Here is a 24,225-nt window from a genome sequence, read left to right as displayed (position 1 = left end):
ACTAAAGATATATTTAATTTGCTGCGCTCTTGCTTAACTGCCACCAGAATTTCTGGGCATGGTAGCAAGAGCTGAAAGTGCTTTACTGCACGGCTGATTCTGTTATCTCTTGGTGATGCTCTTGAAAGATATGCCAGTGCTCTATTCTGTGTGACACAGTAATGCAGGAAGTGGATAAGGTAAAAGAGAAACTTAAATACAGAAGCAGAAATTTCTAAGGTGTTACATCATGTCATGAAACTAAAAGGGTTAGAAGGATATAAAGAGGTCTGTGCTCTTTCATAAGCAGAAACGTTATTCTGAAATACTGCAGACTCCTCAAGCAGTAGAGGTCTAGTCCACAGAATGTGAAAGCGGTGTGTGAATAAATACAAGAGTGTAGACCGAAGTAACGACTAAAATACAGGACTTTTCACTTTGCAATAGTAATCACTAATGTGCACCTAGTAACATTAGATCTTTTTGTGATAATTATTGATCTCTTTCTTTAACTACAAGACAAATAGTCAAGATCTCCTTGAAGTAATTTTAGTCAAGAAAATTAAGATTTAAAGTCTTGGTTCCAACTGCAAAATTGAAAAATCAGACAAGACTGTTTCCTTAAAAGCACTTTTACTGTACTTCATTATCAGCTGGATGGCTTGTATGCTGTGAATTGTCAGTTCAGGAACTGTAAAAGTGTTCCCCTTGACTACCCTGCTGATGGCTTGATTCAGTTGTTATGATTGAGTCTGTGCTGCTCAGTTGGAATACATTTGTGCTGTTGACTTTGGGGAAGTCTGTAGGTTCAAATTTGTGTTGAGAAACTCTTGAATCAATGTTACACTGCTCACAATGCCAGAAGTTGATGATTCCCTACACTTATACTAATTTTTTTTCCTTGAATGTGTGTACAAATGCATTAAAAAAAAAAAAAACAAAAAACCAAAAAAAACCTCTGCACTAAATAGTTTTTCTTGTCCCTCCCGCTCTTAAAAAAGTCTAGTTTACAGTAACTGAACCAGATGCTGGCTAAGTCCAGAGTTACTGTTAGAAATATAATAGCTATTAATCTTTTGGATCTCTTGTTCTCCTATTTTCCCAATTGTCATTGAGCATTCATCCAAAAAATACTTTATCACAGCTGGAAGGCTTCTGTGTTCTATCTTTCTGTTAGCTACGTAGTAGATTACAGATACACAAAATAAAAAGCTGTCAGCAAAGTGTAAAAGGAGGAGGAGGTGGAAGGAATATTGAAATCACTTAGTTTTCATATTATTTTAGCTATTCTTTCACAGTAGCTTCATCAGCTCAGAGGATACTCTGAGATTTTTTGACCTGTAATTATTTTATGTTTAATAGTTAGACATGCTGCTTTAAAAATGCATAATTTAGTATGCGTACACCTATGCAACATATATAACACTCTCAGTACTCCTAGGAATGTAATTTGCAGAGAAAAGTATTTTTACATACTTTTTTTTTTTCTGCATAATGCTGCAGGTAGGTGCTTGGGTTGAAATTAAATAGCTAGCATCTGCTGTCGACTGCTGTGAAAGGTGCTTGGGAAAGTGATCGGTGTAAATACTGGCTTTAGCACAAAGGTAGACTGACCATACCTACCTGGCTTGTAGAGTAAGGAGTTAAGTTTGGTTATCAGCTTAGGTTCCTATTACACAAGGAGGGTATTTTTTGTAAGTTGTGAACAGTGTTTTGCTGCCTTGCATCTGACAAGTTTTTGTTTGCTTTGATGCTTTGTTACAATATTTTTTTTAAAGAGAAATTATTTGCACTTTTTTGACTGTTTGGTGTTCATAAAGTGTTGTGACAAGTATCATAATAGTTTTCAAGCTTGAGTTTGGGCTTTTTGCTGACATGCATAAACAATTGGTTAAGCATTTTATTATTTGAATTGGGGTGTGCCTTTTGTATAACTGGCAAAACACTAACCAGTTTCCCTTCAAGCATTTGAGTTAGTGTGCTGAATTGATGGGAGCTGGCCATTGCTGTATTAGCAAAACTACTGCAGAACAATGTGCGATTATTTTGTGACAATGTGTATCTATTAGCAAATAGACCAGAAGCGGATCACATGGTCATCTACAAGTAAAAACAGCCATCACTATTTGGAGTAAATGTAGATGCTGTTTGTGTAGCACCAGTAACACTTTTTTTTTTTTTTTAGGTTCTTGATTGTTACAGACCATTTGCTGAAATGTCCGGAGTTGGTAACAGCCCTCTATGCCAAACTGAGCAATCAAGAAAGGTAACCCCAAAAACCAATGTGGCTTTTAGTATTTAGCATTCCATATAGAGTATCCTGTTCACATGATTGAAAAACTGTGTGGTTTCATAGTTGGCACAAAATCTCTAAATACATGTTTCTATGTCAGTAATGGTTTTAAATTGGTTGGTTAACATTACAGCTTAGCCACAACTGGCAGTGATTTATGTAGGGTTGCAGAATCCAGGTTGGCGCCATTACTTGGTAAAGAAATACTTAAAAAAAAATAAAAAATAAAAAAATTTCATGCCTGTGTCTTGATTTCATAAGAGCACCACACCCTGCAGTGTTTTGCAGCTGTATTTGAAATGTCCTCAGCTGTTCATACTCCTGTTGTAATTACAAGAAATTAAAAGGAAGCCTTTACTAAAGTTGGAAGTGTGTCTAATACTGGTTAGCAGAATCTGAAAAATGTAGATGTACAGATGCCCATGTTTACTTAATCTTTTAGTATTTCCACTATTGAAAATATAAAATGCTTCAACAAACCTTAACCCTGAAAGAAACTGGCTAGTTTTCCTTCAGGTGTTTAAATAAATCTGTGCTGAATGGATGAGAAATGGCCACTGCTGTAATTGGAAAAATGCTTGTTTACAATTGTGTTAAATGAGAATTGGGAAAGATTAAAAATTTTGTTAGAATAATCAGGTTTGGGGAATCCTGCACTAGAAGTCTACAGCTTCTGCAACTACTTGAAGATTTTGAATCTTGTTTATGTATTCAGCATGGCTGCTTTATTCCCCATTAGCCCAGGGGAACTGCAAGTTCCTCCTATAGTTTTTGCAGGTGAAAGACAAAGCAGTAAACAAAGCAATGCCTTAGTGGTTTATTTCCCTCTGTTTTGCTGTGACTAAAGCTACAGTGTTGTTACAAATGCTGATAAGAGATTACAAAAGAAATGAAAAGGATGGCAGGCAAAGACAGAGTGTATGATAGGTTGAGAGCCATACATAAAATATTATTGATGTATAGGTAAGGGATGGAAAACAAGGAGTGGGAATGATAAGAAGGGAAATATTGTCTTCCTCCTTTATTCAGGATGACTAAATAGGAGTGATTGAGCTGTGTGCTTAATCTATCTTAAGGTAGGGGCTCCATAACCAGTCACCCGGAAAGACTGTTTTAAGTGAACGAGCTAGATTTAATTCTTTTGGTGGATGTCATGAATGGCAATTTGTTTGTATGTTTTCATAAACCCATTGAAGACAGCCAGGACTGGGTTAGGATGTTCAATTGTACTTAAAGCAATAGATGTAATCAGTTTCTAGAAAGGATTCATTGCACACACTGTGCTACAGATGGTGGTTGGCTACCTTGACTGGAAGAAAGGTTTTTGGTGTAGGTATGTCACGTTTAACCCCAGCTGGTAGCTACGTACTACACAGCCACTTGCTCACTCCCCCTCACCCAGAGGGATGGGGGGAGAACTGGAAAGGAATGTAAAACTCAAAGGCTGAGATAAGAACAATTCAATAAGCAAAGCAAAAGCTGCACACACAAGCAAAGCAAAACAAGGAATTCATTTGCTACTTTCCACAGGCAGGCTGGTGTTCTGCCATCCCCAGGAAATCCAGACTTCATCAGGCGTAACAGTTACTTGGGAAGACAAATGCCATAATGCCAGATGTCCCCCTCTTCCTCCTTCCCCCAGTTTATATACTCAGCATGACGTCATATGGTGTGGAATACCCCTTTGGCTTGTTCGGGTCACCTGTCCTGGCTGTGTCCCCTCCCAGTTTCCCGTGCCCCTCCAGCCCTCTCACTGGCAGGGCCCAAGAAAAAAGTCCTTGACTTAGTATAAACATTCCCTAACAACAACCAAAACCATCAGTTTGCTATCAGCATTGTTCTCACACCAAATCCAACACACATCACTGCACCAGGTACTAAGAAGAAAACTAACTCTGTCTCAACTGAAACCAGGACAAGGTATCATACGGACGATCACATACAGGATAGCTAGTCACAGTGTATTTACTGAATTTGTTATCAACCCCAAGAGTTCTGCAAATCAAGTAAACTCAATTAAATTTTTAAAAAACATAATCACAGTACAGTTTATTATGAATTTGATACTGCTTAATTTACTGTCAAACATATGTAAAAAGTGGTGTAGAAGTACTCCTCTCGCAACTGAGCTATAGAAGAAAATTCTGCTGTGGCATCTTCCTATATAATGTTAGGATATTTAAGAATGCATTCTTTTTGAGATATATGAGGAGACAAATCCAATTCAGATAAAAACATTTTGACTGTCATTAACTGGAGGAAAAAAAATAACCGTATAAACCAAACCATGGGGCATTCATTGTTTCAAAACGAGACAAGGAGCCTTCACCGCAAGAGTTGCTGCACTGGGTGTCCAGTAAGGCTGACTAAGTCATATAAATGAAGAAAGGACAGATGCGGTATTGAGGTGTCTGGGGAAAGCAGCTTGAGCTCATGAATATGGTCACTCGCTTACAGTATTCTCTATCATGCACATTAAATACGCTTATTTTAAACGTATTTACTGAACGACATGAACTGTGCTGAGAAAGTTTGCGAATACATACATTAGTGGTGACTCTTAAAGTTGGCAGTTGCCTTAGATAACCAAAGTGTATGCAGTTGCATAACCGCAGTTATTTGCACTATTCACAGAATTCGCACTATTCAGAGTATTTCCTGTAATTGAAATCTAGAGCATTTGTGATACAGTGGCCATGGTGCATGCCATGAAGTAGTTCTTGTAGAAGTGGATCTGGAGTCTTGATTTTTCAATTAAAATTCCTGATTTTGGACAACTTTCCCTTTCATTTCCAAACAAATTTAAGCACTTTGGAGTTGCATGTCTGAGTTTGCAAATGGCCTGAAATAAATGCTGTGATAATATGATCAGCTTTTTTAATGGTATTCTGGGTTTGAAAAGCATATGATGATGTGACGATGCCTGTTGTTTCTCTGCAACTGATTATTGCAGAAACATACGGCTACAGTATTGCGCCAAAGGATTGTAGATTCTTGAATTCTTTGCCAGATTTGAGATTTCCCTGCATGTGTGTATAAGTATTTGGCAGAAATATTTAGAACAAGCCTGTTTTGCTTGAATTCAAGTTAGCCTTGAGCATGGACAATGTAAGTTCATACCTTGATAGTCGTAATTATTGTAAAATCTTCAAAATTATTACATCTGTGTTGTCCCTTTTAAGAAGGGGTCTTGCTTCAATTAGCAGCAACAAAAATGCAACTGAATTGCTTCAGGCATTTTTAAGATGCATCTTTGGTTTTGATTTTTGTGTTATTTCATGTGAAGTGCGCTCAGTGAATGACGTAGCCGTTGATTGAATTACCAGCATTTATGGGGTATGGAAATGGGCACTTAAGTGGTGTAAGCGGCACCACTTCTTGTTTATGTTCAGCTGTAGGGCTGCTAATGACAGTTTTGTGGTGTTTTTTTGTTCTTGGTAATGTTGACAGACACAGAATAGCAGAAGGTAGTGTGGAGTTGTAGTCCTTTGCAAATTTACCAATTTTCGTTTAATAGGATGCTTACAAGTATCGTTCAAAGATGAAAGAATTGGAAGTTTTGAGGAAGGACCTGATTTGTCTCATAGAACTGCTGCTGCCAGTGAAGTTTTTCAGGAAGAAGTCCAGTCACAGAGAGATAATGTTTCAAGTGTCTGGCACTTACTAAGAGGTTATGTAAACCAAGCATGCTTGATACAGAATTGTTTGGGGATAATAAAATTGGTAGAGTGTTACAACAGTATTTTACACAGGCTTAGCAAGACTTCACTTTATTTTGTAATGATGAACATCCAGAATTAAATTGCACTTTAATGCTGTGGTTTATTTGCAGACTGTAGGAGACAGAAATGTGTTTTAGTGATGATTGCATATATTTATAGTAGTTGTTCTAAGTTCTTGCCAATTTGTTCAGCTTCAGAAAGAACTGATGTAAATTTGATTAGGGGGAAACAAAGCAAGAGGTCGACAAAAAAATCTTCTTAAGTGGTGCCTAAAGCAAAGGAAGATGACACTTAATGCATGATCATTTCCAAATAGAAATACAATCATAATTATAATATACAAAATTATATTTTAGATGTTGAACGGAGGGTTACAAAAATTTGTTATGAGACATGCTAAAACTGTTACTACCAGTTGTTGTATCTGTTGTGTTTAGCTATGGGCAAACAAGTAGGAACTGTCATCTGAGTGGCTGACCAGTTGTGAGATTATTTAAAAGAAAAGAGTAAATTGCTTTGTGTGGGAGAACTAACTTGGAAAATTTTGAGTGTCTTGGAAGAAAACTGAGAGAAACAATAGAAGAAAAGAATGTAAGGGAACTTGCACCAGAACAAAAAGAGTTGCTTTCAGGAAATTGGTGGCTGAATGGCAAGGCTTGCTTGAAATTCAAAGGAAAGATGGGTATGTCCTGAATGACTGTGCCTGGAAGAAAACTCAGGAAAACAGTTTTGACATGAATGCCTAAAGAGAACAGCAAATTTTAAAACACAACCTGTATGTAATTTCTTTTAATGCCAGTCCTGCTTCTCTGGAAGGATTATGGTTGTCCTAAAGGGCACCCCAGTGATTTTGCAAGAGGAAGCGTAATGCAACAGTTTTCCCTATTGGCAACAATTTCATCTCACTAATACAGTTTATGGAAGTATATTGTAATCCTCCAGCTTCTTTACAGATAGATTGCTTGTCATTTTTAAACATGTATTATTTGGATTATTGGTGCAACAATAGCTGACTAGAATTCTGTTATGCAGAAAATATTTTATTGGATTAATTCCTGTAATCATAAAGTCTGCGAGCAGCCTGTTTTCTTAGCTGAGCATATGCTTGAAAGGCTCTAAACCTGGTAAAACTGGCATGTAAAATCTAGCCCTGTCTTGGAGATGAATGACGCGTCTGTGCACTCAACTTGATCTTTGTATAGTAAGCCAAATCTGAAAGCTGTCGTTCAGTTAGGGGTGTTGGGTAACTGGACTCTGGTAGTTTGTAGATGGTTAAGTTATGGTACCCAGTTGTAACCTACAGAACAAACAGAATGACTGTTCTGTGTCTGTGCTGTTGCATACATAAGCGAAGCCTGTGAGAGAGGTTACCAGTGTTTGACAGCTTTCTTTCTGGAGTCCACCCTTTCCCAAATGTGTTGAGCACATTTCTGTGCTACTGTGTTGAAAAAGCTTTTTTGTCGTCGTTCAGATAATTGTTTGCTGCAGCTGTCTTAATGACATTGAGGGTTGAGTTTAGCAAGAACTGAGTAGCTGTTATGTGATTAATAGGGGTGAGTTCTTGGAGGTTAATAAAGCAGTGACCGTGCTTTTTCCACAGAAAAAGACATCTCTCTTCCCCTTGTGACAACCTGCTTGGTAAATTAAAAAAAAAAAAGAAAAAGCATTTGAACTATTCCACATGTTTAAATGTCAGTCCTTCCATCTGAATTGCAAATACATTAGCGAAAGAAAACCCCAAGGCTGCTCTTGAATTCATTCAATAAATAGTGCTCTTTCAGGTTGAGAGAATTACAGTGGGACTTCACTAACCCATGTGCTCCTCTGCACTGGAGTTGAACAGGGAAGCTGTAGGAGGGTCTTTGCCATGTTAAAGTCCTACTTCCACAAAATACTCCTAGTTTGCCATAACAATACGAAGGTATATTGGTAATAAAATTACATTAAAGCTGTTAAAATAAATGACCCCAGTACATTTTATAGAACAGCTTTGTTATGTATCTGCTTACTTGCTAGTTTAATACACTAAGGCTTGTTGGGTATATGAGTAATCAACTTGGCTTTATTTTAGTCCATCTAGCGGCAATTATAAAACAGTTATAAAGAACGCAGTGTGCATATCAATTTTTATTTCTCCTGTTTCTGATCAGAATTGCTTTGGATTTGGGGACGAGAATTAGTGAAGGACTCTGTGGAAGGCAAGGGCTGTGAAAAGCTGGTATTTTCAAACGGAAGCTGGCATATACTCTGTTTGTTCTGCTGAACTTAATAACAGCTTTTAAAAGCTGTTTTGCTGGAAATTTTAGACATACGGAATATGCAGTCACACTAATGTTGTGTTACGACATAAGAAATTAGAAATTTAAATAGACTTGAGAAGAATACTGACTTGACTGTCTGGCCAGATTGTATTAAATGAATGATGAATTAAATTAATAGCATGCAGAAATAAACCAGCAAGCAGGAACTGATTGCTGTTCATAAAAATTCTTATTTTTAAAAATCAGCTCTGTTACTAGCATGCTAATTAATTGTTTGTATAATTTTTAACAACTGTATCTGCTTATTTTCCTGATAATTCTATATGGCTTACTGAGTTTGATTAACAGGTTGTTTTCTAATTCTAGAGTTACTTTGTTGGAGCTGATGATGGGGAAAGTAAGTGAGAAGAACCCAGTTACCAGTGAAGAAATTAATGTGTTTATGAGACATGCTGACTTCCTTGTAGGATGTTTCCAAGAGAAATGTGAAGCAGTGCTCAAGTTAACTTCTGGAGAAGATGAGGTATGACTGATAAAAAGCCATTATAGTACCAGAATCTGAAGTGGTGAGTTTTCACTGCCACAACTACCCAAGTGGCGCTTGTGTACATTCCTAGTTTATATAGGGAAAGTAGTAGCAGAGTTCACAATAGAATCTGTGAGACAGAAGCCCAGTTTTGCTTTTAATTTAAGGATGACAAAGAATACAGTACTTTGAGATAAAAATAAATCTACCACATTGTTGAAGAATGTTCAAGTTGTCATGTGTTTGGATGTTTTATTATCTTCTTTCTAAGGATCACTTCTGTAATTTATTTAGGTTGTGAATTATATTTTACTAAAATATGAATCAAAACCTAATGTATTTATTTTATTTGTAGGTGGGAAGCAGCATTTCCACACCCAACTGGGGTAAAAATGGAGTAAATGCCTTTTTTTTTTTTTTTTTTTTTTTTTTAATCTAGAAGTACTAAAGTAAATCTTGGGGGAGTTTTAAAACTGAGATAACTGATGATAACTTGATAATTAATACATCATTAAGTTCCCAAATAGTTGTTCTTTTAAAATGTATTTGGCTCCTTGTAAGGCAGGCGCTCCTGATCGGTTTGTGATGTGAACATCAGGTTCTGATCATGGAGAGCTGCAGGGTGTGTGACTGGCTGAGCGCAGGGGAGCTGTCTGAAGTATATAGCCATCCTCCCTGCAGGAGGGGGCTTTTGTTATTGACTCTTCACCATTTCCCAATGTTTTGGGGCGCTCTGGTGGACCTTACGTCCGAGAAGGCAGCAGTCCTGGGGCCAGCTAGCATCTGCAGCATCGAGTTGCAGAGTTTGCTGGGCTCTTAAGTGGCAGACAGCTCTTGTCTCCTGAGCACCCAGACACTTGCCCCAACTCCAGTCCACTTGGAAGAAATCCGTTATTGCTTCACACTTAATGAACTGGTTCTGTTGAGTGTGGCCACAATGAGGTCCCTTTGCAAGCTAAATAGGAAGGCTTTTATGGGTCACAGATGGTTTGTGGGTTGCACTTTGGGAACCTCTGATGCAGAGCTCTGTCCTGGATGGCCTTATTTTGTTTCCTCCTTATGAAGTATCCAAGAGTTGCTGGCTATTGCCACACCATACAGGGCAGTAAGGAGGTTTAGGCCGTCTAAGGGTAGAGGCCTTTTTAATATGGTGTTCTGTTTTTCCTCTTGGTACCGACAGCCTGCTTGAAGATCTAACAATGCCTTTGGGAATACAGAAAGCAACTTGTACCATAACTTGCAGTGACCTTATTTGTGTGGCGTTAAGTCATCATATTGTTAGCAGGCAGTGCCAGGTTGTACTGGTCTCAGTTCTTGATTACTCTCATAAAGTTTTAATGCTTTCAGCTGATTTGGGGGTGAGTCTTTTTTTTTTTTTTTTTTAAAGACAACTACCTAGAAAACAAAAAGCCTGAGAAATCTAGTATGTTTTAGTCAGGCGTAGAATTAGTTAATGACTGATTCTCACTGATTAATCATGCTTAGTTTCAGAAGTGTAATTAACATATTGTCTTAATAAGATATTTTAAAAGATGTTTCAAAATAAGTCACACCTGGCTTCTATCTTGCCAAGTGACCACAGTGGTATGTTGAAATTTTTTTACCCAATATAAATGTAGTAAGAAGCATTTTCCTGTTAAACAAAATTAACCTATAATAGTTTAATTTGTAGAAACTCTTGAGAATGGCTGTCATGATTTACTGAGTGAAAAAATAATGATCTTTAAATGCTCTTATATGATAGTTACACAGTGCTGTACATGCCAAATTTTTTGTATTTGTTTAAATAGAAGAATTTTAAATTATATTGAGAGGTGTTATGAAAAGGTATTAAAGATATTCAAAAAATAATTTTTAAAAAAACAAAACAAACCCCCTCAAAACCCAGCAACCACACAGCAATCTCTTCAATCTCTTCTTATCTGTCCAAGAAGCACAGCTTCCCCCAACTGCTTAGGCAAAGTTATGTTGGAAAACTTAACTGTCTACTTCTGGAAAAGTTACCAGCTTGGCAGTAAGAGGACATATACTGAGATGATTCCACTCCCGCTCCCACCACCTTTTTTTTTTTGTTTTGTTTTTGTTTAATCCTGTATGGTTACTTTTCAAGTATTCTGTGGTTTCAGTTCTTGGAAAAAAAAGTTTGTTTGCGCCCAGCAGAAGGAGGTCTCTGTCCAACTTGAAGGTGCTGGGACAGCAGTATTCAGAATATTACTGTATAACTTGTCTTGGTCGACACTGACTTTTTATTCTTCTCTCACATAAACATGATGTATGACAACTTGAGTTTCACTGTTTGGTGGGAAATGTGGATCATTTAATGAGCACAAAATATAAGTCATAATAGCTGAATAAATGGAGAGCAATGACAAAATAGTTTAAAAATAGTTTTTTAAAAGTGTATTTAGTGTATAGATTTGTTCATAACATGTGCTTGCCTTGGGAAAACAGAAATTCCAGTTTAATTTATAAAACTATTTCTTTTCCTACTGGAAATTATAAAAAATTGCACCAATTTCTCCTTGATTATATAAATATTGTAGTTTCTGCACAAGTTGTATTTAACTGAAAAAAAATCAGTTGCACATGTAGAGTCTGTCATTAGAAATGCTTTAGGCAACAACTGTGATATTAAACTAAGTTCTGCCTGGACTTTTCTGTGACTCTGAAGCCAAGTGCCTTGGTCAGGCTATGTCTGTACTAGTAAGCTGTCACACGCTTCAAAACTGCATGACCATGTTTGAAATCTGCGTTTTGGGACAGTCCTTGAACTGGCCTGACTCCCAAAATGTTGTCTGGGTGTCCCATCCACTGTTTAATTTATTATATGTAAACACTGCCTTTTTTCCCCAAGGAACCTCAGGTCGTCTTGCTTCCATCTTAAGCCAATGAAAAGCTAATCATATGCTTCTGCAGTGCTTAAACCAATGTTTAAAATAGCTTTTCCATTATAAGCCTGCCTTCAGCATCAGTTTGCTTTCGCTAACTTTCAACCATACTTGCAAAATAAAACCCATCCCTGGATTTTAAGTTCTTATTTCCTTTCTTTATAAGGAACATCTTTTCTGAGTCTCTCTCAAAGTAGGTTGATTTAAAAACCTCTTTAATTATTTCCTTACATATTTTTCAAACTATATCCACATCAAGATGGCTGTCAGATTTCAAAATGTTCCAGGTTTCAAACAGCATCTTGTCACTCAACTTAAAAAGGAAAAATTATGCTTTATTGCCTTTCTTTTGTACAGGTGTAGGGAAAAAAAAAAAAGCATAAAGATTGGGAAGTTGCTGGGGAGAACCCAACCAGAGATGTTTAAACTGTTTTTTGGAAGTATTAAGTTGCAAATGTGGATAAGAATTTAGAGGTTCTTTTGTCCTTTCTAATTAATCTGTTCCTGTTCTCAAATCTAGATGGAACAGTTGCTGAACTAAGCCAGATTGTGGGATAAAAGAAAGGGAGAGATTGTAGTATAAAACCCTGGGAAGGAATATGTAGAGGACGCTGAAGAAAGACATTTAAAAAAGGCAGTGGGGTGAAAAAGGGTAAGGCTGAGAAAAGAAAAGCCATACCTCGTGGTATCAACTGCTATAGAGCTTGCATTACGTGCATAGGTAATGGGGTACACATAGGCAACAAGGGCTGTTGTAAGCTTACTGGTGTGATTTATCGTTGCCTATTGATATTTGTGTGCTTAAAGCACGTAAGCTTTTCTTGTGCAAAGGTAAGCGTTAAGTATATGAGCTGAAGAGGCTTTTGGTTAAGCTATTGTCTTGTAACAATGCAAAATGGCCTTAAAATTGTAAATACCTGCTTACTGAAACACAGTTTGAGTATTCCTACTTCATAACAACACAATGACCAAAGTATTCAGAGGCTGTGTGTGTGCTGTTGAAAGCAATTTATTGGATAACTTGGTGCAAGACTTGAACCTTCCTACACCTGCGTGGGGAAAAAAAAAAATAAAATACAGCTTTAGGACCTGGATCCTATACTGATTTGTTGTCTTCAAGGAGCATGGGAAGGAGCAAAGAGTGTATGTAATTGTAGTACTTAACTGAAATAATCAACAATAGTGTTCACAAATTGTGATATTGATTATATGGATTAAAAAATATTACACTTGGTAAGAAAACATCTCTTTGTCCTAGACCATACAAGAAAGGAATAGTTACTGCGGCCTGTGTCTGAGCCTTTTCAAGGCTGCTTGCAGTTTACATACCACACCTTGTGTGGAATCATCTTGCAGTCAGAGTCTGGTTCTTGAGCAATATGTGGTGTTCCAAATTATGGCATACATTCTTAAGGTAGTTTCTGTAAGTGCTGGATTGTCCTTATAAGCACATATCAACACAGTCTGTGAGAAAAAATAGTTCTCTGGCTGAATAAATAATATGCAAATAAAATTGTGTGTCTCATACCTAACCAAAATGCTGCATCTATGATCCCAATCCTATTTACCCAAGAATAATGTAAATTCTCGCAGCCAAAGTTCATTTGACCACAGAACTTTACAGAATTCCTGCGGACAACAAATTGGTGTCTTGCAGGCGGTGTTTGTGTCTTTAAAGTGGGACGCTCCTACTGAATAAACTCAAAGAAAACATTTATACAGAAATAATTTTCTCAGCTAGTAATTTTCTGTATTTCTCCTTTTGGAAGCTAGTGTGTTTTTGTTAAAATTTTATCCCTTATGGCTCTGTTTTGGTTTCCCTGTGATTTTATAAGGCACATATAACACTGACTTTTGAAAATAATTTATTGCAATATAATACGTTATTGTTATTGTAAAAAGCTGTCCTTGTTTTATATAAATTTATTCTTGGGTGTTTAGAAGACCTGCAAGGAATCTGAGGTGCTGAGAGTTCCCGTCCTCTGTTTAGATTGTCAGTTTTATGTTCTTATGGTAATCTTCATAAGTCATTTTCTGAAATTTAAATTTCATTTACAGGAAGCACTGGTTACAGTTCGTCTTCTTGATGTTCTTTGTGAAATGACATCAAACAACGGACAGCTAGAACATCTACAGGCTTTGCCTGGTTTGCTTGAAACAGCCATAGGTGAGTGAAAAGCCACAAAGTTTATGAACTGTTGGCTTGCTCCAAATCATGTTGCTCTGTGAATGAAAACATGTTTTTCACAACTGGTGGTAATTATGATTCTGACCTTTTAATAAAATAAATAAATAGGAGATTAAGGTAATCTACATTTTCAAATATTTGATTTGTTCCTGGAATTTTTCTGCTTCTCTACTTGCTCTGTTAGCTCCTATGACTCAACAGAGCCTTGATTCAACTGTCAGCAATGTGCTATTTATACAGTAAGAGTTGTGCAAAGGACAGCTGCTTCCTATGTTCTTCCACTGGCTGAATGTGTGTGGAAGAATTTCCTCAAGAAGGAGAAAAAGGATTTTTCCATGTCTGTTCCCTTCTGTTTCCCAGATTCCTGAAAACAAACTAAGTACAGTCTGAATATTCTTAACCAAATTCAGCGACTTGTTAAAGGTCAGTTTGAAAGAAGATTTCTTCTGCTAAGAAACAACAGGAAAGAAGGGCTGTACACAAAGAAAATTAAGCCAGGATGGTCCAGAGAGACACTATATATATACTCAGGGAGTAAAGAGGAGGAAATATACATGTACTGACCAGTGCCTTCCTAAATTTTAGCGCTTTGAGACTGGTGCATCCCAGCATTTTCTGAGAAAATTATAAAAAGTTATGGATTTTAAAGAAAAACATGTAATATTTTGGCTAAAAAAAAAAAAACAACCAAAAAAAGAAAAAGGCTGTTAACTGTGACCATTTTGATGTAAGGGTCCTTGTTGTAAAAAAAAAACAACAAAAAAAAAACCAACCAAAACCAAAAAAACCCTACCAAAAACAAAATCACAAAAAAATCCAACCACCACCAAACAAACAAAAAGAAACCCCAGCCAAGCCTCTGTTTTTTTATGACAGGTCCATAGTTTTATTACTTATAGTAAGATGATGAACAAGATCTATCTTGTGTCTGGTGTTTTGAGGAAACTCGAGTTACTCATTGTAACATCTGAATACTTGTAAAAGTCTTTCAATTTAAATGGGAATTTCAAGGAGCTGCAGATCAGTTAAGTCTGGAAGCCTACAGGCCAGTCCTTTCCGTAGCTGTGTGCAGAATGGCTTTTCTCTACAGCTGTCTCCAGGCTAATGAAACCGGTGCAGGCTAGAACATTGCTACCATCCCACATGCTCTCAGCCAAGAGGAATTTATCAACTCCTATAGTTTCTCTTCTTTAAGACTACGTTTTGGCTATAAGACTCCAGACTTTAATCCTGGATTAGCAAAACCAGCAAGAAAAATCCGTATTGTGTTACATCACCTTCAGTATTTAGTTCTGTAGACCAAAAAAATAAGGATAGATAGTGCAAAAGATTTTCATCTAACAGATCTTCTAATGGAGCGGTTCTTTTCAGTTTATATCATGAGAAATTTCTTTTGGGGAATTACTAAAAGATTGATCAAAAGATCTGAAAAAATATCTGAATGGTCTCCTAACTGTCAACTGAGGAGTGTGTTTTGCTATTTTCATTAATCTGGGGATTAAGTTAGACAGTAATACTGCAGTGTTAACAATATTTTTAGCACTGTTAACAGCTTGATTGCATGGTGTTTGGGGAATATCACCAGGGGAGGTAAATGTTTTTTTGGTTTGGGAGGCATTTTGGAATAATTGCTTTTTGGGTTAATGAGAGAACGGCAGACTGAGGTGTCCTTTAGTTGAGAGTATGTGTGACATCCTGGCAGCAGTTGCTGTGTTGCGCTGCTGTACAATGTGAGAAGAGCACTGTTCTCTCTGTGTGGGCATCATGCATGGATGGTGGCTGTTTGTCTTCTACCTTCTCCTGGACTTCTTTTTCCAGTAACATGCACTGCTCATTGCATTTTTGTCTGCACTGTAATAAAATTTCAAGGGTTTTATTATACTTTTTTTTTTTTTTTTGGAGGGGGTGCCTTTTTTTTTTATCCTTTTGTTCAGGGGTCCCTTTTAAGGGCAGGCAGAATGTTTGGGAGGACCGTGGAATTCCCTCTTACATGTTTGTGTGTGGGAAAAGACTAAGACAATAACGCAAGGAAGCACACAAAGTGGAATGCCATGAGAAGGATGTGAGACACTGCCCATTTTCATGGATTTAAAACACCAAAAAAATTCCAGTGAGCTAAGATTGTGTTCAAAGCTATTTTATGATGATATTTTTTAGGTGCAATCAGGAGATTGTTTTTTCCTAGTAGTTCAAAATACGAACAAATATAAGTGGTAGCTGTCATACGGGAGGCCTCTAGGCCCTATTATAGTTTCATATTAAAAAAAAACAACCTGCCAAAAATGTAGTTTTGTCTTTATCAGGACAGAGGTGTTTTCTTTTCTTCTCCTGTATCAGCTATCTGGGAGTGAAACTATGATATGATGACCTGTGAAGTTTCTTCTAATTTAAATCCAGGAGATCTAGTGCCCATTCCAATATGGATGTTACATTTAGAACAGAAGGAGCACGGTGCTGAATTACTGCCCTGTGCTGTAACTTGGGTTTGCTGTATCTATTGTTTCGATGTAAGTTGCATGAAGCATCTTGGGGACAATGGCATGCCAGGGCATTTATTAGTATTGCAGGTCACTTAGAGGAGAAATTCTTCTTAATTTTTAAATATAGGCGCGGCCTTTATTGAATTGGCTTCTCAGCTGTACAAGTTCTCAGGCATTCACATGATTCCAACTTTTCTTCTGGGTGTGCTCTCTTTGTGGAATGTTGTTTTCACAGATTTTAGTTTCCCTTCTCTCTGATTTCTCTCTGGAGCACTGTAGAAAAAAAAAATCCTGGCTGCTTTAAGCTAGCATTTAACATACAGGAACACTAGTGTTTCTTGATTGCCAAGGTTGTGGCACTGAAGGATTTGTAAAGATGTGTCAAGGTGCTAGATGTACTCAAAATCTATTCTTATACTACAGAGCTAGGAGCAGACTGGAGAAGAGAGAAAAAAGTAATTCTGTGATTGGTATGTGTCGCTGTGACAAGCTTGAACTAAAGGAAAAACTTGGTTTTAGCGGTGTATTTACAGTGCCAGAATCATCAACAGCCCACAAGTTCTGATTCTTCAAGTAGCGACCTATAGCACCAACCTTCAGACTTCATGTCTGAGCTACGTACGTGTGTCAAAAAGACGTGAAAATACCTTCTGACCTCGGGATGGCCTTTATGGTTATACTAGCACAAATTAAGAAATACAGAAAGCTTTCAAAGTTCTTTTGACATATTACTGAATATCTGAAATTGTTGGTTAACTTTGAACCTAACAACTAGTACTAAAGCTCTGTGCAAAGTGAATACTAATTTTCATCTGGTAATTAAATAAAGTGTTCTTGTTTTCTATAGATACCCTGAGATTAACTCATCTTGCTGGGAAACAGTCTGTAAATATTTTCACTGCTACACACGCTATGGCAGGGCAGGAAGAAATTTCACATCCAGCTGTGGATTTTAAATCTCATCTCATTCGTTTGATTGGAAATTTGTGTTACAAAAATAAGGAAAACCAAGATAAGGTAAGTTCGTACCTTTTTGTGGCAGAACTCTTAAATGTGAACAGATGCGTTATGGCTGACCATGACCTTACTGATGAAAATACATATTGTTGATCTACAAATAGAGGTTAGAATTGGTCATGTAAAGGAGGTGGTTTTTTTTTTTCATGTCTTTGAATTACTATCACAGGTATGCTAACTTTTTAATAACTATTTAGTATGTGCCTGTCTTCCTTCTACTTCAGTCCTAGAGAATGCAAACCAGTGCCTAATTCCTTTATTGTTTTCATATTTGCACTTACTTGAAAAGAAAATGTCTGAGACTAAACCTCAACTTCCCTTTGAAGGGAAATGGATGGGAATTGTTGCATGAACTTAATGTTTGAATTAGTCCCTAACGCTTCCCCTCAACTTAAGATTTTTTTTCATGCTGCTTTAAAAATGTACATCTATTTCCATCAAATCACTTTGAACAATTTAACTTCAGAATTCTGGTGTGGAAAATTAGTTTTGTTTCCACACTTAGGAAAAAGAGGAAACAGCAGCATGTTTTTAAATACAAAACCTTCTTTTCATAGGATGATAAAAGATGTGACTTTCCTCCAGGACTTGTTAGACTAACCTAATTTCAGCAAGAAAAGAAATCATGAAATAATGTTGTCTTACAGTTCAACTGGGCTCTTCCAAATACCCAGCAGATTACTTTTCTCATTTGGCCTAAGCAACCACGTAGCATATTACAGTAGCCTCACCTCAGTGAGAAGTTTATGTTTCTCTAGTTCCTCCTTGTGAGTTTCTGGTAGAGAAACCCGGTGTTCATTCCCGTATCTTCCTTTTCTCTTAGAAGTGTCTTTCCTTATGGCAGCCTTATCCTGGAAGGAAATGGTGTTGAGTAGCTTCTAGTATTGATATTTGTTATTCAACAGGGACATTTAGGATTGTTTTCCTTTCTTTAATAATTTGAATCAGTTTCACTTGCTCTCAAGGAAGTAATTTTTAGGCTGCAAAATGGAAAAGACAGAAGAAAGACTATATCAAAGTAGGAACAAAGGAGATAACGGAGTATTTTTACTTCTTTCTTGTGTTGGCAAATGACGCCCATGTCAGTGAGTACCCAAAATACAGTAATTAATACTGGTTACTCTACAGGAAGTTCCATATGATGAGATACTCTGAGTGTAATTCTGTGATGCCAAAGAGTGATTGAGACACTGAGTACTGAAAAATCAATCTCTTAGAAGCTTTTCTGTTTCTTAAGTTTTAAAATTTTTTATTACTTTATTTTGTGGAGATAATAGATTCTTTTGTACTGGTGCCATCAAATCTGGTTTCAACTGCTTCAGTGTCTACCAGGTTAGACTTTTATAATGGCAGCAGGGCATTTTCATAGCATATGGGAGGAATGCTCCCATTTCCTTGTATTTTTTGTCTGCAGGGTACAGAAATGTAAAATCTGAGGAATGCTACCCTCTTTGTCTGATAAATGCTAGTAATCTGGGCATATAGATGGGAAATACAGGAATGATCCTCCCTTTTCCCATTCATACTACAGTATATAATAAAATATTTCAGTATTTCAGAAAAATACTATTAATCCTGTTAATCATTTTTGCATAGCTCTGTCTCTGACCCGTTATGATGTAATATGTGTTTTATGTTAGTGAAATACATTTTTTGTGGAATACCTTATGATAGTGGAAGGGAGAGGGTTGCTTTCATTTTGAAAGGGTTGATTTACTGCTTATTGTTCATTTCTGCTGGGATTTTCAAAGGCCCCTGGAGCAATTAGGCATGCAGGCTTAGTGTTTTCAATGGAAGTTGGGTATTAACTTGCCTTAAACTGCCTGCAAATATTATTGCTTCATGATGTCTTGAAAATTACTTAGATTCTTGTGTGTGATATCATGGAACATTATTTAACTGTTGTTGAAACTTTAGAAATGCCAATATTATGATATCCCATCTGTACTTTAAGTTTATTTCATACATTTACATTGGTTCTAATAAATGCACTTGTCATCTTTAAGGCATTTTCCATACATAGACAAGTGTTTGTGAGGATGGGGCAAGCAACCCATCTGAAATTTTGAAATGATCAAAATGTTCAGTGATGCATGGGTTAGACCTGGACTGAATGAAAACAGGCTTTGTGGGCTCCCACATCTCTTTTCAGAGAACTATCTCACAATATAGGTCTTATTTTATATCCATTATTTGGTTTACACACAGTTTACTTCCTGTATTCAAGCAAAAATAATGTAATACATAGTAGTTATGTGGTTTACATAACAAGCAAACTGACCGTGCATCTGAGAGACCTTGGGCTTTTACTGTTAGCTGTTGCTTTTGTGTGACTTATGTGTGAGTAGTAGGCACCAGCTGGGGAAGGGGCTTTCTCTTCAGCCAGTGTAGCTGCTTGCCTGGCATGAGAGAGTTGCACATAACTTACCAAAGGCTCTTTAACAGCACTGTTAGTATCCTGACTCTTTAATGAACCGAGGCTTTCACACTTGTTTTCTCTAAAATTTTTCTCTTAACTTCCAGTCCCAATAGAGCTTTTTCCCAGTAAAAATGATAATACGCTAATAAACAGAGTAATAGTATGCTACTACTAATAAAAGTATAGCCCCTGTTTTTATAATATAACCTTAGTGCTTGGTATTGGTCTGCCTGACTTGTTCTGAAAACATAAGTAGAGCCCAAGCAGTGACTTGGGCAAAGCCCTCCAAGTCGACAGAGCTGCATCACTGTCTTCAGGAGCTTCTTCAAGAGTTGAGTGACAACCTGTTTGTTCTCTGGGAGGTGCATCTTGAGCCAGGCTACGCCTTATGTGTGCGTGTCTCCTGAAGTACAGGGGTGCAGTCCTGCTGCACAGGGTGCTAGCGACAGAGTTAAAGCAACAGAGAATGCCTGGAGTGGGAGGATAATTGCTCTGCAAAGGCTGCTTCTCCGTTTATGGTCTCCACCTGCTATAAGAACAAAAATTTCAGGGCATTAGTGCACTGGTTTGTTGGCAGTGTTGAAAAATCTTGTAATGCTTTGGAACAGAGAGCAGTGCTTTATTGCTTCTTCACTTTCTGTTTAAAATCATTCTTTGCTTTTAAAAAGCATTCTTTAGCTTGTACTCTGGTAGCATTAGGAATGCGTTCTTTACATCTTTTCTTCCTCATAGTTTTATTTACACAATTGTGGTAAGTTCTTAAAGATACAAGGGAGTGGGCAGACCTTTAAGCTGTAAACTGAGGTGCAGTTATTAAAATAGGTCTTTACAGGCTTACTGCCCACTTGCATGTTTTGAGAAGTTGGATGGGTTGGTATTGTAAGAAAAGTGTCTGATAAAATGTTTATTCTGGGCTGATAAATGTTGGGTACATGCATGTCCTGAGTTGCACGCACTTTTGTATGAAGAGAAGAGAAGAACAAATAAAAGTGCTGTACTTATGACACCAAGTCTTGAGCTAGTTCTGTGTCAAACCCACCAGGAGCCTGCAATGCATGTGCAGTTCTCCTGTGCTTTCTTTCCTCTGTAGGAGGAAGAGCTGTCAAGTATTATTATCATACATGTGGGGCAGTCCGGTGGCTTATATTTTGGTATGTGTCCTTCACAAAGATGCATTGCATGTTTTTATTAAATATACGGCAAGGAATGAGGTGGGTTCTCAGGCTGAGCAAGGAGTGGAGGTTTTGGCTGGTGCTTGAAGAATGAATTTATCAGAAGGGAAAGTGAGAATTCCTCCATACTCGCCTCACCTTGTTTGACTTGCCTCCTTGAACAGCTCAGTTTTATCATCTGGACAGACGTAATGCAGTTTTTTCAGAGGGAGGCTTTGTACACTTATTTTCCACCCTTAAAACTATGAAGTGATGGATTCAGTGCAGCTCTTCCTGCTGGTTTAGTGTAATAGAACCATTTTATTAAAGAATAAAACTTACAAAAGAAACGTAATGAATGACGTCTAGGGGTTATAATCCTTTATTATAGAAATGGAGCAAACACAAAATAGGTCATAGCAATTTATCTGCACCCCTATTTCTTTGCTCATTTACGAGAATACATACTGGAAGGTGAGATGACTGCTGTCTGCCTTATTGTGACAGAAAGCACCGCTCTGCACAACCTTACTACCTTTTCCTAAAATGGTATGACTAGTTTAAAATACTTGACCTAATTGCAAATGTCATCAGTACTTGAACAAGCGACAGAATAATCTAGACCTTATTCTGCAATGTTTCCTTCCTACTGTACAGAGGAATTACATAGACTTCAATCACATAACCTTGCTGGAGTTAGTAGACAGGGAATTGGGAAGTAGAAAGCTTGACAAAGTTTAATTGCAGTCTTTATTCACTATTCGCTTTAGTTCACTATTACCTCTGAGATCAAACGAGGGAATCTTAATTGGCAGGGGTTTCTGTCCTTTGAAAACTGTTACGGAAGGATGCAGTGTTGTCTGGAACAAGCTAGATGTGACACACGAGCTGTGTTCCTTGCAACGGGGGAGCAGCCAGCTGGCAGAATTGGCACGCTGAGGTCATGCTGTACTGTTGCCTTTTGAGAGGGATGCGGAAGAGAAAAAATGTGATGTTTCTGAATGCAAAACTGAGCCTAACTTAGTAAGAACAAAGCATTTAGCTTGGGTTTGGTGCTGTAATCTGATTGCATTGGCTTTTCTGTCTTTGACTCTTGTTGCTGATAGGATAGGTAGTTTATTACCTCCTTCTTACTTTGTCTAGCAATACAGTTAGTATGCTGGGACAGAGATCTCTGTCCCCTGCAGAATACTGAATATGAAGAAGGATGTTTTTGAGATGTCTCTTTACTTAATCAGCCTGTTAAAAGCAAAACCAATCCCCTCAGTGAAGAAAGCAATCTGTACCCTTATGTGTCAAGGACATTTTAGATGCTGGGGAAGCTGATGGACCCAGTGATACTCAGAATGTGTGTAAAGTTGTTCTGTTTGTTATAGGGGGAAAAAAATTAAATACAGAGTTGTCTTTGGTACTGGCACTTGGCACCTTCTTACCTAAATGGAATCATTTTAATGAGGTGAACAATTTGAGGGAATTTTTTTCATGTGCCCTTTTATTTGAGGTGGCAGCAGTGCTTCCTTTAATGCAATTATATAATGGATTTTGTCAATGCAGAGTTGAGAAATGAAGTCTTCTGGGAGAAAAGGGAGAAGAAAAAGAAAAGCTTCTACAGTTAAAATTAGTCTTAAAGTAGCAAGTAAAGCATCTGGATACCGTTTAATGTAGCTTAGATTTATATATATATATAAGCCAAATTGTTTTTATGGGATTAGCTCCCTAATTTGAAGACTGTTCTGCCTGAAAGTATGAACAAGATGTGACTTGTGTGGAATTCAGTTTTTCATATTTTTTTTTTTTCACTGGGGCAGGGTGTGCAATGAATCCAGTTACAATACAGTTAAGAAAAGGTGCCAGCATCCATAGATCAAATTATCACCATTCAGCTCCTTAACTTACTCTTCTTGCTGTAGTGAACATAAATTAGAAATTTTCAAATTAAGGACAAATACTTTGTTTTATTTAATAATTGGCTCTTTCTCACCTAAGGTTTTCAGAAAGACTGTATGAGTCTATATGTTCTTTTCCTTCAGGATCAGTTTAACTTTTAAAAGAAGTAACTACATTCTTTCTAGCATGGCAGGATTTGGAGTTACTTGTGATGAAGAGCATCCTGCGTTTATCTGCATATGCTGTTGAGAGCAGGAGAAAAAAAATAAGCCACTTTGATTTCCTCATTAGAAACCTGCATAACTGTGATTATTATGTTTTCCTAACATTAAGCATAAGCCTAAAATGAAAGAGATTCTTGGTTTAGAGTTGAGCGAAAAAGGAGGAGCCTTTTGGATCTGAATGCTCTGAAGTGATGAGCTTCTGCACACCTAACTGTAAAATTCTACATGGTTCCACTGTTTGGATGGTGTTATTCTCATGTTGTAGCTATCTGTGTGTTTTAATGCTTTGCTGGATAAGGACAAAACATTCAGGGTGTTGCAGGACCGAGCCCATTAACTGGTAAGTTTTCTCAAAGTATAGCACTGCAAAAGTCAGCAGTAAAGCTGAAAATGGTCTTTCTCACAGAAGTGCTTTAAAAGCCTAGGTTTTGCTGTTGAAATGAGATCTCTACCTAACTATAGTGATACCCCAAGTAGAAAAGTTTCTTTGGTTCAAGAGTGACTTTTAGAACTATCTGTTGTGACATATACGTAGTTCTGGTCCCATATATCACGTGAAAGGGGGGATGGGGATGGGTAGGAAATCCTCTCAACCCCAGGTGTTTGATTTATCTGTTAGCACGCAGGAAAGCTGAGACCCCTGTGCCTGACGAGTCTGTCAGCATCCCATTATAGGGACCCTTATCTGAACAGTCCCACTGGATTGGAGGGCAATTCAACTGCCTTGTTCAGGGAAACACGCCGACAGCATCAGGGGTCCCCTCAGCAGGTCTTCCCACTTTATTTGAATGTGTCACACACTGCCAGCAACTGCTAGCACCCACAAAGGACTAACATTAACAATTTATGGACTAACACTCTTTATTAACATAAAATCATGACAAATTAAGGTTTGTGATTGCCAGTGATAGGGACTGTCTGCAAAAACAAGCTTGAAATCATATACAACCAAACTACAAACAGTTAAATTATAATCACTAATAACAGCTAGTGTGAGTTAGTTATTTAGCCTGCATCAGAAAAAGTTCTTACCCAATAGGTGTCCCTATGGGGGAGAAGACAGGGTTCAGCCCATCGACTGATCACAGAAGTTACGATGGAGCCTTCCCTAACTTCTCCCCTCCTTTGTCCACTTTTTATACTTCATAGCGTGTTGCATATTCATTCATCATACACAGCACTGGTTACAA

General features: G+C 37.5%; 1 protein-coding gene across 4 annotated transcripts in view; it reads left to right on the top strand.

Annotated features, from left to right (window-relative positions):
- Positions 1 to 24,225, top strand: part of ATXN10 (ataxin 10) — a 101,949-nt gene that overhangs the window by 38,310 nt on the left and 39,414 nt on the right. For all 4 annotated transcript variants that reach the window (XM_040595833.1, XM_040595834.1, XM_040595835.1 and 1 more), the window contains exons 6-9: positions 2,165 to 2,245; positions 8,622 to 8,778; positions 13,728 to 13,836; positions 17,185 to 17,354. In XM_040595833.1, the coding sequence (XP_040451767.1) occupies positions 2,165 to 2,245; positions 8,622 to 8,778; positions 13,728 to 13,836; positions 17,185 to 17,354 (517 nt within the window). The remainder of the gene's footprint in view (positions 1 to 2,164; positions 2,246 to 8,621; positions 8,779 to 13,727; positions 13,837 to 17,184; positions 17,355 to 24,225) is intronic.

This window comes from Falco naumanni, chromosome 5, assembly GCF_017639655.2.
Source record: "Falco naumanni isolate bFalNau1 chromosome 5, bFalNau1.pat, whole genome shotgun sequence".
NCBI classification, from domain to species: domain Eukaryota; kingdom Metazoa; phylum Chordata; class Aves; order Falconiformes; family Falconidae; genus Falco; species Falco naumanni.
The sequence above is the reverse complement of the archived record's forward strand: the minus strand, read 5'-3'. Positions and strand labels throughout refer to the sequence as shown.